Raw genomic sequence first — 13931 nt, 5'->3', positions numbered from 1 at the left:
CACACACACACACACACACACACACACACACACACACACACACACACCTCTTGAAATGCAATTTACAATTCTTCATTTGGGTCAAGAAGCTATTTGAAAACTACACTTTCAAATCAAAGTCAGCATCAGATATAAAACATTATGGGTAAATTTGTAGCAGCTACCTAAAAGGAGTAAGAGCAATGCTTTCAGTAATGTCAAACATTTTTAACAAAAAGGGGGTTTTGTCCTTAATTTCTTTTTTCAGACTTTTGTTTTGTCTTAAATATACTTTGCTAAGATTTTAAATATAAAAAGGCAACCCTGCATTCTACTTCTAAATTATTTTAATACACCTTTCCCACCTTATTTTAGCCTCCCTGAAGTTGTACTATCTGGTTCCTGTTCCACTGTGATATCAAAGCTACCAGGGGAACCCACAGGAGCATGGTAACAGAAAATTATATCATCATTTATGACTTTTGAGGAATGTCTCTTTTCATTATGTATCAGTCAGGATGTACAGATCTGCACTACTGAGGCACACAAGTGTTCTTTTCTGGACCTGCACTATATCTCTAATATTCAGGGCCAAAAATATTTTTAAAACGACCACTTAAACTGTGCCAATAAAAACTGTGTATACACCCACTGTGCAAAGGAAACCCACACTTACACATGCAAATAGGTAGTTAAGCACAGGCAGTGTGGCCCATTTGCACACATAATTACCTGTTTCAAGAGAGCAAATATGGAGTTAGCGCAAGTTCAATTACCTGATTGTTCATTCATCCATACAGATTTGTACCTAAGGCCGGAGAGTGTACAACTTCAGCAATGGTATACGAAAATTTAGCTCTCACTCGGAGCCAGATTCTGCCTGATCTTTACATGGGTGCGTAATGGAAACAATATGCAAAGAACCATCCCCTATACCCTACCACGTGCAGTCTGTGTAAGTATGAGGCATAATTGCTGTCCCAGTGAAGGAAATGTTCCATCTCTACTCCCTGGGGCACCTAGTGTCCCAGAAGGAAGTGTACTAGTGGTCCCACTCCTCCATAAGCATTGGGGGTTTAGGAAGACATTCCCTAAGTCAGTGAGTCTCCACCTCATACTTTACACTGGGAGCATAATGTAGTTCTAAATAATAAGAGTGTATAGAAGCGTGGGAGTCACATTTTCAAAATTATACCTGACAGCATATGTTTCTACAAACTCAGATGCCTGGATGCAAGTCTGAATACTATCACACGTAGTCTCTGCACACCCAAGAATGAAGTTCCAGTTGATTTCAGTTGGATTTCTTGGAGCTCAGCACTTCTGAAAAATCAGTTTGGGCACTCAAAAACTGAGGCACCCAAAATGAGTGGACTCTGTTGAAGATATGGGTCTAAGCTAATAGAGGACTGAACTGGCAACCCTTTCACAGATAAGTAATCATCGCCCATGTAAATAGTCCTACTGATTTCAATGAGACTACGCTATCTATGAGTAGCCTTTACTCTTGCAAGTATAAAGATACTAAGATCAGGGCCCTAGGATAGTCCCCATTAATAATCAATATATACAAATGTATCCCAGAAGAGGGCTAGACATACTTAGCAGAAACAAAATCCAGGAGGTATATTAGATAGGATAAAACTGTATATGATACAAACCCTCAAGTTTCAGCATCCAAACCAACCACTAATTTTGTGCGGATAAGAAAACACTGACCCCTGGAATACAGTAGTCCATCATAAAGGTTTTTCACCTTCCTATGGACACGTCTGGTACTCTAACTACTCTCAGAAAGGGAATATCAAGCTAGATCAATTACACGGGTCTGATCCAGTATGATAAATCCTATGAATGCTGCAATCTAAAATTCTGCCTGTGAAATACAAGTACTGAAAGAACTTTGTCTTTCTAGGGCTCCACCTAGCTGTCTGAAACTAAACATTTCTCAGTCTAAAATTCACATAACTCAGAATTCACTACTTTTCATCCCAGGAACAGAATGTGTCCTGATAGCCATAAAATTGAAACAAAAATAAATGATAATTCTGAAGAGCCTAGACAGAAGCATCTCTAGGAGACTGTTATATCAATCAGTATGATTTTTATATCCTAAAAGTTGCACTCTATCTTTTGATAGTATACATTGACAGCTGAGATGCTCAAGTTAACAGTCCCTGGATTTGTACATTTAAGGACTAAGGGCACACCATTCTCAGAAGATGGCCCACAACTCTGGAATTCACTCCAGCCTTATACCATGCCTGCTCCCTTTGTTGGCCTAATAGCTGTTCAATGAATAACAATATTCTGAAGGGTAGATTCAGGTTTAGGGTTATTTTTGATTTAGCAAGACAGTTATTTTGGTTCTCTTAACCAATGGTGGTTGGCTGATTATTTGCTGTTTTTAATGTAAATGTGTCTAGAGATGGTCTGTTCTATAAATGGAGGTGAAGTAATATATAAAATATACTTATAAATGTTATCATCATTTTATGATTCTGTAAATAATTCTTTTTATGGTGTCATACATAATTCATCTGATACACACAGTGGATTGAAATAATCATTGATATTATGTTTTTCAACTAGCCCTTTTAAAACCTAAAGAAAAATGCAAACTAACAACAAAGCTTGACTGAGTAATTAGAACACACATCAAACAAGTTCCCTCAACAGCTTTGATAAGAAAAATGTAGTTTGCACATCTGTTACTAAAAGCATATTTAAAAAAAAAAAAAAAGACTGAAAAAAATATTTGTTTTTCAGAGGCTAGAAATTTAATTATGGACAAGTTTAGTTAACTCTAGGCAAAGTGAACCTAATGTTGCAGCCCTTTGTTCAGGCAAAACTGTCCCTGAAGTCAACTTAAGACCATAAATTCAGGGCCCACTATTGCTTTATAAGAGAGTGATCAGAGCCCAGATCTTAGGTATAGTCATTTAAAAAAAAATAGTCCAAGGAATTAACTGTTTTCTGGTTTGTATAACAACATACAGATTAGTTTTTCAACCCTTAATTCTATACATTAGAAAATCTTCAAGTCACTAGATAGTTCTCAGAACTGTTATAGGTCTGCTGCAATCTCTTTTTAAAGGACTGTTTCTGCTCCTATTCAAGTTAATAGCTAAATGACCAATTACTTCAACAGGAGCAGTTTGATCCTAAAAGAGTAATGTCCTGGTTTCCAAGTGTTCAGAGGAGCTTGACTTTATTAGGATTATTAGCATGAGTGAGAACTACTTGCATGAGAAAGGAACTTTAGAATTAGGTCCTGGGAATTCAGGGTGGGTGAATTGAGTGGGTACAGATTCAGAATATTATTGCCTAGCCAGCTTTATGCACAATATGTACACAGGTCCTGTTCACACTGTGAAGCTTCACTGTTTTTTGCAGAAATAATTCCACAATCAACATTCCTGTTAAACAGAGTCTAGCTCCCCCTTCCGTCTACACACAAATGGTGCTAACCCAAGATCTCATGTTACCAGGGAGGAGGGTCTGAGCCTGAGACAATCCAGGCCCAAGGGTTCAGGTACTGTTTTCTGGTGTAGACGCAGCCCTGCGGGACTCATGCTCTGGGAGTCCAACAAAAGTATTCCACAATCTACCAGCTGACTTTTTTTGTCCTCTGGACAGTCAAGCATGGTGGACAGCGAAGTTTTCCCACATTACACCACAAACAAAGGGCTAGAGTGGCCACATTTTGGGAGGTTGCTAGGAAATCTGCATTTAGTGTGTAGGTGCTGGGTGTTGTGAGGGCCTGTGATATCCTGGAGGTCAGATGAGATGATCCGGTGGTCCCTTCTTGCTTTAAACTCTATGACTCATTTTATATATATATATATATATATATATATATATATATATATATATATATGACAGAGTTATCAACAGGACAAACAAGAAAAGTGTAAGATATGGCCCACATAATGCTGTATGGATGCTGGAGCCCCAGGTTGGGGCCCAAGGGTCAACAATTCCTAACCTGGGATTACAAATAAGTGTAGATTTCCCAAACAACTGCAACTTTACAGATCCCCATGTACACCATGTGTTGCTATTGTTGAAGTTGAATACCATAAGAGCTGGTGTTCAGATCTGGCCACTACTAATACAGTACAATAGGGAGAATAATGGGCAGAAATGGAGGCAACAGGTACAGGATAACACAGAACAGAAAGGAGGACAGTTACTGTCATACACAAAATCGTAAGTAATTGGCACCTTTGGCAGGACAAACCATGCACTGACCAACAGCTTCAACCACCCAGACTAACATGTAAGGGAACTACTGGTCATTAAAAAAATATGGTTTGGCATTTCAGACATCAGCTTGTTATGCCAGTATGATTGTGTCTGGAATTCAAAATCCTGTTTTCTACGGAGTACTGTTCATTTATCTACATAGTTGGACACGTTTCTATTTATTCTCTTCCATCCCTGGCTTTCCTCACTTCAATTCACTATTTCTCTGCCCATTCCCTGTGGCACCCTTTCATTCACTCACTGTTAATCAGCAATACTTAGGCACTTCCTTAAAGCTTCTGCCTTGAACCATGTATAGTGGTAGTTTGACAGTAATAGCCATGACCTGCTGACCAAATATAACCTTTACTGAGCTCCATCTAACTTCACCCTGTACTGACTGGACACCATGGAGTTTGTACACATTGCAAAGGACAATTGTCCATGCCAACTGGTGACTAATTAGCATCAGGAATGGAAATGGCTCCATGTCTAGTGGGCAGCAGAGTGCCCCAAGGGTCGGTACTGGGGCAGGTTTTGTTCAATATCTTCATTAATGATCTGGAGGATGGCGTGGATTGCACCCTCAGCAAGTTTGCAGATGACACTAAACTGGGAGGAGAGGTAGATACGCTGGAGGGTAGGGATAGGATACAGCAGGACCTAGACAAATTATAGGATTGGGCCAAAAGAAATCTGATGTGGTTCAACAAGGACAAGTGCAGAGTCCTGCACTTAGGATGGAAGAATCCCATGCACTGTTACAGACTAGGGACCGAGTGGCTAGGCAGCAATTCTGCAGAAAAGGACCTAGGGGTTACAGTGGACAAGAAGCTGGATATGAGTCAACAGTGTGCCCTTGTTGCCAAGAAGGCTAATGGCATTTTGGGCTGTATAAGTAGGGGCATTGCCAGCAGATCGAGGGACGTGATCATTCCCCTCTATTTGGCACTGGTGAGGCCTCATCTGGAATACTGTGTCCAGTTTTGGGCCCCACACTACAAGAAGGATGTGGCAAAATTGGAGAGTCCAGCGGAGGGCAACAAAAATGATTAGGGGTCTGAAGCACTTGACTTATGAGGAGAGGCTGAGGGAACTGGGATTGTTTAGTCTGTAGAAGAGAAGAATGAAGGGGTATTTGATAGCTGCTTTCAACTACCTGAAAGGGGGTTCCAAAGAGGGTGGATCTAGACTGTTCTCAGTGGTAGCAGATGACAGAACAAGGAGTAATGGTCTCAAGTTGCAGTGGGGGAGGTTTAGGTTGGATATTAGGAAAAACTTTTTCCCTCAGAGGGTGGTGAAGCACTGGAATGGGTTACCTAGGGAGGTGGTGGTGGAATCTCCTTCCTTAGAGGTTTTTAAGGTCAGGCTTGATGAAGCCCTGGCTGGAATGATTTAGTTGGGAATTGGTCCTGCTTTGAGGAGGGGGTTGGACTAGATCACCTCCTGAGGTCCCTTCCAACCCTGATATTCTATGAAATGGGATAAAGAAGCCAAAAAGAATATGAAGAGGATTTTATCCACCTTTCACTGAAACCCAAGTATCGGTTTCATTTTATACTATGGCAAAACCTGTAGGCATGACAAACTATAAAATATTATTCAATTTAACTGATTGTGTGTACACTGTGCTCCCAATATACTGTATCTTTCTATATAACAAGCGTAGTTACATTATTAGCTTGATCCTGTGGTCTTTGAGCAAGACAAATTCCCACTGACTTCAAAGGTGCTTTCCTTGACTAAGGATGTCAGGATCAAACTAGGAAAAATGGACATTTCCACTGAGCAAAGTCCAGTGAACAGCAACAAAAATGATTAAACGTCTAGAAAACATGACTTATGAGAGAAGATTGAAAAAAAATGAGGTTTGTTTAGTCTGGAGAAGAGAAGACTGAGGGGGAATATAACAACAGTTTTTGAGTACATAAAAGGTTGTTACAAGGAGGGGGGAGAAAAACTATTCTTGTTAACCTTTGAGGACAGGACAAAAAGAAATGGGCTTAAATTGCAGCAAGGGTGACTTAGGTTGGACATTAGGAAAAACTTCCTGTCAGGGTGGTTAAGTACTGTAATAAATTGCTTAGGAAGGTTTTTGAATCTCTATCATTGGAGATTTTTAAGAGCAGGTTAAACAAACACCTGTCAGGGATGGTCTAGAGATAATACTTAGTCCTGCCTTGAGTGCAGGGGACTGGACTAGACCTCTCAAGATCCCTTCAAGTCCTATGCTTCTATGAAATTCACATCACCCGCATAAAACAGGAGCAGCCAGGCTTTATCTAGGTGAAGTACCAGGAGCCTCTTTGGGTAAAAAGGCACACACTTATTTTATGGACTAGAAAGCAAGTTGATATCAGGTAGGGTGTTTTGTTTTTTTATTTTAGTATACAAAAGGCAGGTCTATTAGTGAAAAGTCAAAAGAGGAGACAAATTAGTCATTTTTTCATGATAGTTGCCAAGCAACCATGTTTATAAAAATCTAACATTTCATTAACATCAAAAAGGGGAAGTTTGGTTTTGATAAAAATATCTAGAAATACCTAAAATTGGTCTATTCCTTAGTATCTACTTTGAATTATTTAAAAAAAAAATAGATTTTTTATTACAGATTTGAAGAATGAAAATATCCACCTCCTTGAATCTGAACCAAGGTATTCTGTCATAACAGCCTTAGTCCATGTAAGATATAACAACTGACCCATATCAACTTGTTTTCTAACAAAATTTGAATCGTTTTTTATTAGGGTCTCTCCTAACATGGAGAGACAGAATTCATCAAACTATTTTTTTCCAGGTAAGGAACACTAATAGGTGAATCAGACGCATTAAGATTGGTAAAGGATAAGGAAAATAATGAAAAACAGAGTTGTACGTCTCACAATGGTACTATATATGATCATACGCACACTTAGGTTTTGTAGACCTTGTTCATATTAAAGCAAAATACTGCATGTAGCCTGTGGCCAAGTGTTTTATTGCAAATACAGATGTAAAATACATCATTTCTCGGGGTGCTGGAACAATTTGTATAGAGAGGATGCTGAGAGCCATTGAACCAAACTGTAAACCCTATATATGATAGAAACCACTTCAAGCCAGGGGGTGGGGCAGCACCTATGTTATTCCTTAAAGGCTTTCAATAGGTGTAGGCAGATTTTGTAAGTATTATGTTCCCAGCCCAGTGCGGTGATTTCCCTGTAAATACACATTCATTTCTCGCTATGCTGAATTTCTTTCTAACCCATCAGAAGGGTTGTTCCATTCTCCTGTCTCCCCTAGGTCTTCCCATAGCCTCTATGTTTCGCCCTGAACCACAGGGACGCCCAGGGAAGTATTCCCATGTGGCGGCTCTGTGCGTGTGTGAGACTGTCAGCACAGGTCGCGCTGGCCGCTGCCCAGCGCGCCTTCGGGAGTCCTTCCCAGCGCTCCCATGGAAATGACAGGGACGCCTCTCAGGCCGGGCGGGGCAAAGTCACTCGCTGTCCCCTCGCCCTAGCAACGCACGGGACGCTTTCCCGCTCCGTTCACACACAAACCAGGGCGGCTGCCCACGCTGCTCGCCTCACTCACGCCCCAAGGGCTGCGGAACCCGGGGGGCTTCCCTCGGCTGTGGCCAATCTGGGGGCGTGCGCTCTGCGTGCGGGGGAATTCCTGCGCGTGAGGCGGCGGCGTCCCCTGCGTGTCGGGGAGAGCAGGGCCAGGCGTGTGAGGGTGCAGGTGCCGTGCAGGGGGAAGAGGCATGGGGGAGGGGGCGCAAGGCGCGCGCCTGCAGCCCGTGGAATCGCGTGACGTTTCACGGGTGGGTCACACACGAGCTCGCACCTGCTGTGCCCCGGCAGCCCAACCCCTCCCCTCGCCTTCGCGCCCCCATCCCCGCCTCACCTCGAACAGGGGCCCGATCCTGTTCTTCTCCAGGTAGGCTTGGATCCTGGTTTGCTGATGCGCCGCCATCAGGAGCCGAGCTGCCGAGGCGGGGGCCCGGCTCACCCTCCCGCAGGCGCGGGGCTCTCAGGCGGCGGGAGCGGGAAGGGCCCCCGCAGGGGGAGACGAAAGCCCAAGTCCCAGGGACGGAGCCAACTCAGGTAATGGGGGCGCGCCGGGCGGGGCGGAGCGCGGCTGCCCTCAGGCAGCGGCTGAGGCGAGGGACTGGCAGGAGCGGGGCAGGCGGGAGGAGAAGGGAGCGGCGCCGGCGTGTGTCTGGGTCGGCTCCTTGGTTACCGGAGCAGCCGCTCCGCTCCCTTGGCCACCGCGCTCGCCTCGCCCAGCTGCCTCCCTAGCGACAGTGCAGCCCGCGGGGTCGGTGCTGCTCCCCCAGCGCCGCTGGCTGCGCGGGGGCGGGCTGGCTCTTCAGCTGCCGCTCGCACATACGGGACCAAAGCCCGCAGCCTCCCGCTCCCGCTAGCGCAGCAGCGACCCTGCTCCGCGCCAGGCTCCCCCGCTGCTAGCGCCTTGCTGCTACCGCGACACACAGTAACACGCTTCCCCCGCTGGCTGAAGTTTCCTGATGAGCTGAGGGAAACTGACTCTCATCAGCCACGGTTAATATCCAGGCGAGGTGGGGGCTGTACAAACAATCCTCACACCCCTCATTTGCATATTGATTGAAAAGGAACAGATCAAACTTCTGCTGGGGGGAGAGAGGCTAGTAAATGATTTGTTTGGCACATGCGCTATGGGGGGGGGGGGGTGTTGGGTGTATCCAATTCTTCCCCTTCCTTCCTCGTTTTATTCTGCCTCAAATTATTTTCTTCGTAATGATGAAGTTCCCAGCTGTCTATGTGCTGAGGGTACTGTTCATGGTAATAAAACAATTTAAAATATATATAGATCTTCCCTGCTACCAGTTACCTGAACCCCAGTACCCAAGGGCCCTCATCCAAATGCCATTAACATCAACATAAAATTCACCTGATTTTAGAGGAAGCTGGATTAGGGTCGTGACCAAGAAAACAGAATTTATTCTTTCTGAACCTCTTCACCTTATCTGAAACCATCCTTCTTCCCTTCAAAAAATAATATTTTAACAAAACACAGTTTTCAAGATTTAAGCATTCCATGTTTTTATTCATCAGCAGGAATTAGTTCTGCTCTGTCAGAATTCACCATCTAATTTTGAACTATTTTAACAACAAATGTTCTCTTTTTATTTTAAATTCTCTTACAAGAAAAAACAAAGAGCTATGAAGTGTGTGCCCAGTTATGCTGAACATTCAGCATATCTGCTGAATCAGGCTTTCTAGTCCATTGCACCACCACGTCAGGCAAGGCTCAAATTTCCAACAAATTCAAGAGCAAAAGATGCTCCCGATTCAAATTTTCTTTGAGAGGAAGGTGAATTTTGAATAGTGAGTTCTGGTCCCACATTTATTGACTACTGTTTATATTGCTGTTCACTTCAAAGACTTGTCCCTTGCTGTAGAAGGAGGTCAGGTATCAGCACCTTTTATGAATTCATCTTATACTGCACCCTTTTTGCATTAGTGCAGCAGTGGGCGTGATGCCCCCTGCGTACCCGTGAGTTCAGAGAGACGTGCACAGTGTTCTTTGCTGAGGCACAATCGTTTTCACCACTGATATCCAAAACCAGCAACACACGGATTTTATTTTCTAAAATAGCCACCAGTGGCAAAAGGTCTTTCTACATTAGGATTCTGAGATTTTTAGTTCTTGTTGGCACTCAAGCCTTCTATGTTCATATCAGCCCATATTTTGGGGGGGAATTGTGCTCCAATTAGAATGCATGGCATCGCTAGAATAATTTGGCACTAAAACTATTCTAACTAGCCCAGTGAGGATGAAGACCAGTGGTGCAGAATCAACATAGAGGCTCTTACTCCATCTCAGTGTAAGAGAAAAAAGGGGCATGGATGTACTTTTATAGCATCTTGTGGCCAATACAGCTGGCATAAATTACAGCAGTCCTTAGGCTGCTCTAACAGCACACAGGGACCTGATTGCACAAAGCATCAATAGGATCAGCAAAGTACTGCTGCTCCATAAAGGTCAGAAGAGAGGAGTGTAAGAAAGTGCACTGGCAATAATTCAAAGAAAACAACAGCTGTAATAAAGATTTTAAAGTAGGCTAACCCATCTAATCTATGCTTGCACACCCCTCCAGAATTGCACCCCAAGATCTAGGCCTCGGTTTTATACATTTTTGTTTTCTTATGTCTCTTGCTATTTTGTCTCTTATTTCTCTCTCCACCACCATTAATTCACTCTCAGCTGTAAACTAGTCTTCAGACTTTCCAGTTTAGTATCCACCATAAAGAGCCCAATTGACAGAGCTATTGTAACAAAACCAGGAGGGGTCATCACCAAGGACAGAGCCCAGTGCCTACAGCACCAAAAGCACAACTACTATCTTTGTTAACCAAAGCATCCTATGATCTCATGGAACAACTTTCTTAGCTGTAAGTAGCAGATTCATAGCCTCTATGTGGACCAGATACTACAGGGAGACATAATCACAGATATTTCCTTACCAAGAGCCTGAAAGTTACTATCCAGAGTGGACCGCATGTTACTATTTTCTGGCTGAAAGTTTCTCACAGCTCGCTAATGGAAAGCTTGCCTGCTGCTGAAGTGTAGGAGTACAGGTATTTCCTGCAGAGTGTGGGCTCAGTGGCATGATAGAGTGGGAACAAGAAGCTTCAGTGTTAGCATATTTTTTTCACTTTATCCCACAGAGCTCAAACAATACAGTCATCAGCTGTTTGGTATAAGCAACATTAAGATCTCTAAAAATAAGTCACTGCAATTTGTAAATAAGCACAGGGCTTTGGCTGTGTGTGTCTGTCTCAGGTGGCTGTTAGGGAAACATTTTAAAAAAGTAAATTTTAAACAAGCTTTTAAAAAACTAAGGACACTAAAATAGCTCCTTTTAAAATTGATTGTCAATTAATTTTAATGAAGCATTATAGATTTTAGAACATGTATAATTTATATTCTAGCATTTTGTTTTGTATGAGGAATTGTATACTAGGCTACTTTTCAACAAAACAATATAATAGTCTTTCATTTAGTGCTGTTTTAGATATCTAACAGCAATTTTTAAAAAGCTTATGTTTCTTCATATATAAACAGTACATTTTTAGTGGGAATAAGATTTGTTATTGAAAGATTATACAGGCTGTGTTTCCTATGTAATAGTCTTCACTGAACTCTAAGAACAAAATGGTTACAGAAATCCTCACTCAGGGAAGTAGAGAGATGTAGTACACAGAAAGCGAAAAGTATCACTGTTTCCACAAAAAGTAAATAGTGGAAAACAGAAGAAAAAGCTGGGATGCAGACAGAAAAAGCAGAGGTTGTCTCATAACCCCATGACCCTACTATATTCTATTCAGGTTCTTATACCATGCTCCTCACCTCGGAGCACTCGCCAGTAGTGCATTAAGTGATGTGACTAACATCTGTCACGCACTGTGTGTGTGTACTCATCCTCTCCCTGGGGGAATAAGTGTGTGTAATAGAGTGTCTCCTTTCAATAGGGTGTTTTTGTTTTGACCCATTTGGTTGCAGGGACTTCCCTGCACAATTCCACCATAATAATATTCTATATAATTTCAATGACGTGGTGCCTATCTTTCAGTAATAAGTCATTCACTGCATTTCCAACACTAAGGTCCCAATTTTAAAAGGTGCTGAACACTTGCCGTTCCTATCAATTTTAGTTGGAGTTGTAGGGGCCAGCTTCTCTGAAAATCAGGCCCTAGATGTAAAAAAAATGTATTCTGCAGAATGAGTGGAACAGGCATTGCTTAGCAGAAAAGGAAAATGATGACTCGGCTGTCTGTAAAGATACCCTGTGGGTCACAAATACCAACAATTTCCTTCTCAGCTAAAAGTTGATACATATGCTCTGCATGAAGCTTGTTTCCAGATGGCATTTTGAGTGTGAGAGAGACTTCATTACATAAAAGGGAAATATGGAAATACATATATCACAGAGATACACATAGCTTTGAGGCTCCCAATAAGTACTGTATGCTGCAGTTATCAAAAATTTTAACCAGAAATCCCTTACTAAAACATCTATAAAGCAATTAGAAAACAAAACAAACATTACTAGAGGGCACATTAAAAGAAACCCAATATCAGATTTTTAAAAATTTTTCTAGCTCCTAAATTAGGGTTCACTTTGTCAGGTCACATTTTTTTTCTTTAATATGAAATAATTTTACACAGGAGGATACTCTATAAGCTTACAAAGAACCATTGATACATAATATTTGCACAAAAAACAAACAAACCAAAACCACCTTCTTCATAAGAATCCAGAGGAAGAGGGGAAAAGGTTTTTATTACTACTTCTATTTTCTACCTTTTACTTCTCTACTTTCATGGTTTGTTTCTGTAGAGTTGGATTTTTTATGCAAAGTCAGTTTCTATATCAAGAAAAGGTGAGAGAGCCATCAGTCAATGGCAGGGCCAGCTCCAGGCACCAGCCCACCAAGCTTATGCTTGGGGCGGCACCTGGAGGGGGGCGGCGCGTTGCTCCGGCTCCAGCGGCCGGGGAGAGCGGGGCCACGGCCGGGATCGCCGCCCTCTCCCCGGCGCTCTGGCCGCCAGGGAGAGCGGAGCCCTGGCCGGGCACTCCGCCCTCCTCCCAGGGCTCCGGCCGCCCTCCCCCCCCGGCGCCCTGCCCCCGGCCGCCCTCCCCCCGGCCGCCGGGGAGAGCGGAGCCCTGGCCGGGGCTCACCGCCCTCCCCCCGGGGCTCCGGCGCTGGGGGGGGGGGCGGAGGCTTTTTTGCCTGGGGCGGCAAAAAAGCCAGAGCCGGCCCTGGTCAATGGTCAACTACAATGGCTTTAACTGTGCATGTTGCTTTTGCTTTCAAAAATGTAACTTAAATGCTTTTAAAGAAAACCTCCCAGTGATTTAGATAGATTTTTATTCCCCGTCCCTTTCTTTCTGAGGTACCTTAATCAAAATAGATTCCATCTCTAAACACCTATATCTTATGTAAATGGTACCCTTCCTCATCCCTAAAGCATGCCCTCGCAAGTTTATAACCTTTTTTTCCCATGATGTTTAAAATAATGGCGGTCTAGCAGTTCTTGACCTAGAATGTTGTCACCTAGTTTCTTATTTAGTATTCTGCTAAACCAGGGGTGGGCAAACTTTTTGGCCCGAGGGCCACATCTGGGTGGGAAAATTATATGCAGGGCCATGAATGTAGGGCTGAGGGTTGGGTGCGGGAGGGAGTGCAGGGTGTGGGAGGGGGTGCGGTGTGCAGGAAGGGGCTCAGGGCAGGGGGTTGGGGTTGGGGTGCAGGAGGGGGTGTGGAGTGTGGGAGGGGGCTTAAGGCAGGGGGTTGGGGTGCAGGAGGGGTTCAGAGTAGATATGAAGGACTTCTTTAACTTCAGTGGAGTCCCACCTGCTTACATCAAGGCTGAATTTGGTTCTTTATATCTTTTGATCTACATTTATAACTTAATTTGCATATTGTGACTGAAACCTCACACTGACCACTAATGCTCAGATTTTGTTATGATACATATCCTATTACCTTTAGAACAAGAACCCTTGGGAATCTCATGACTTTTATATCTTCTGGGACCCATGTAACTAGGACAAGAATGAAGCCCTAAGAAACTGTGGATTCAGAAACCAATAATGTGCTTTGAGTGGGATGACTAGCTAGGTCTCTGGGAGAGAATGTCCTGCTTCCTCTTATGCTGGGATGCAAATTACACAA

General features: G+C 43.3%; 1 protein-coding gene across 1 annotated transcript in view; it reads right to left on the bottom strand.

Moving 5' to 3' along the window:
- The window catches only part of CUNH8orf34 (chromosome unknown C8orf34 homolog), a 270042-nt gene extending 261861 nt beyond the window's left edge, over nt 1-8181 (bottom strand). The window contains exon 1 of the mRNA XM_026647343.1: nt 8113-8181. Coding sequence (XP_026503128.1) covers nt 8113-8181 — 69 coding nt within the window. The remainder of the gene's footprint in view (nt 1-8112) is intronic.
- Nucleotides 8182-13931: the final 5750 nt, after the last annotated feature.

This window comes from Terrapene carolina, unplaced genomic scaffold, assembly GCF_002925995.2.
Source record: "Terrapene carolina triunguis isolate 2854851 unplaced genomic scaffold, T_m_triunguis-2.0 Scaffold58, whole genome shotgun sequence".
Classification (NCBI taxonomy): Eukaryota; Metazoa; Chordata; order Testudines; family Emydidae; genus Terrapene; species Terrapene triunguis.
The sequence above is the reverse complement of the archived record's forward strand: the minus strand, read 5'-3'. Positions and strand labels throughout refer to the sequence as shown.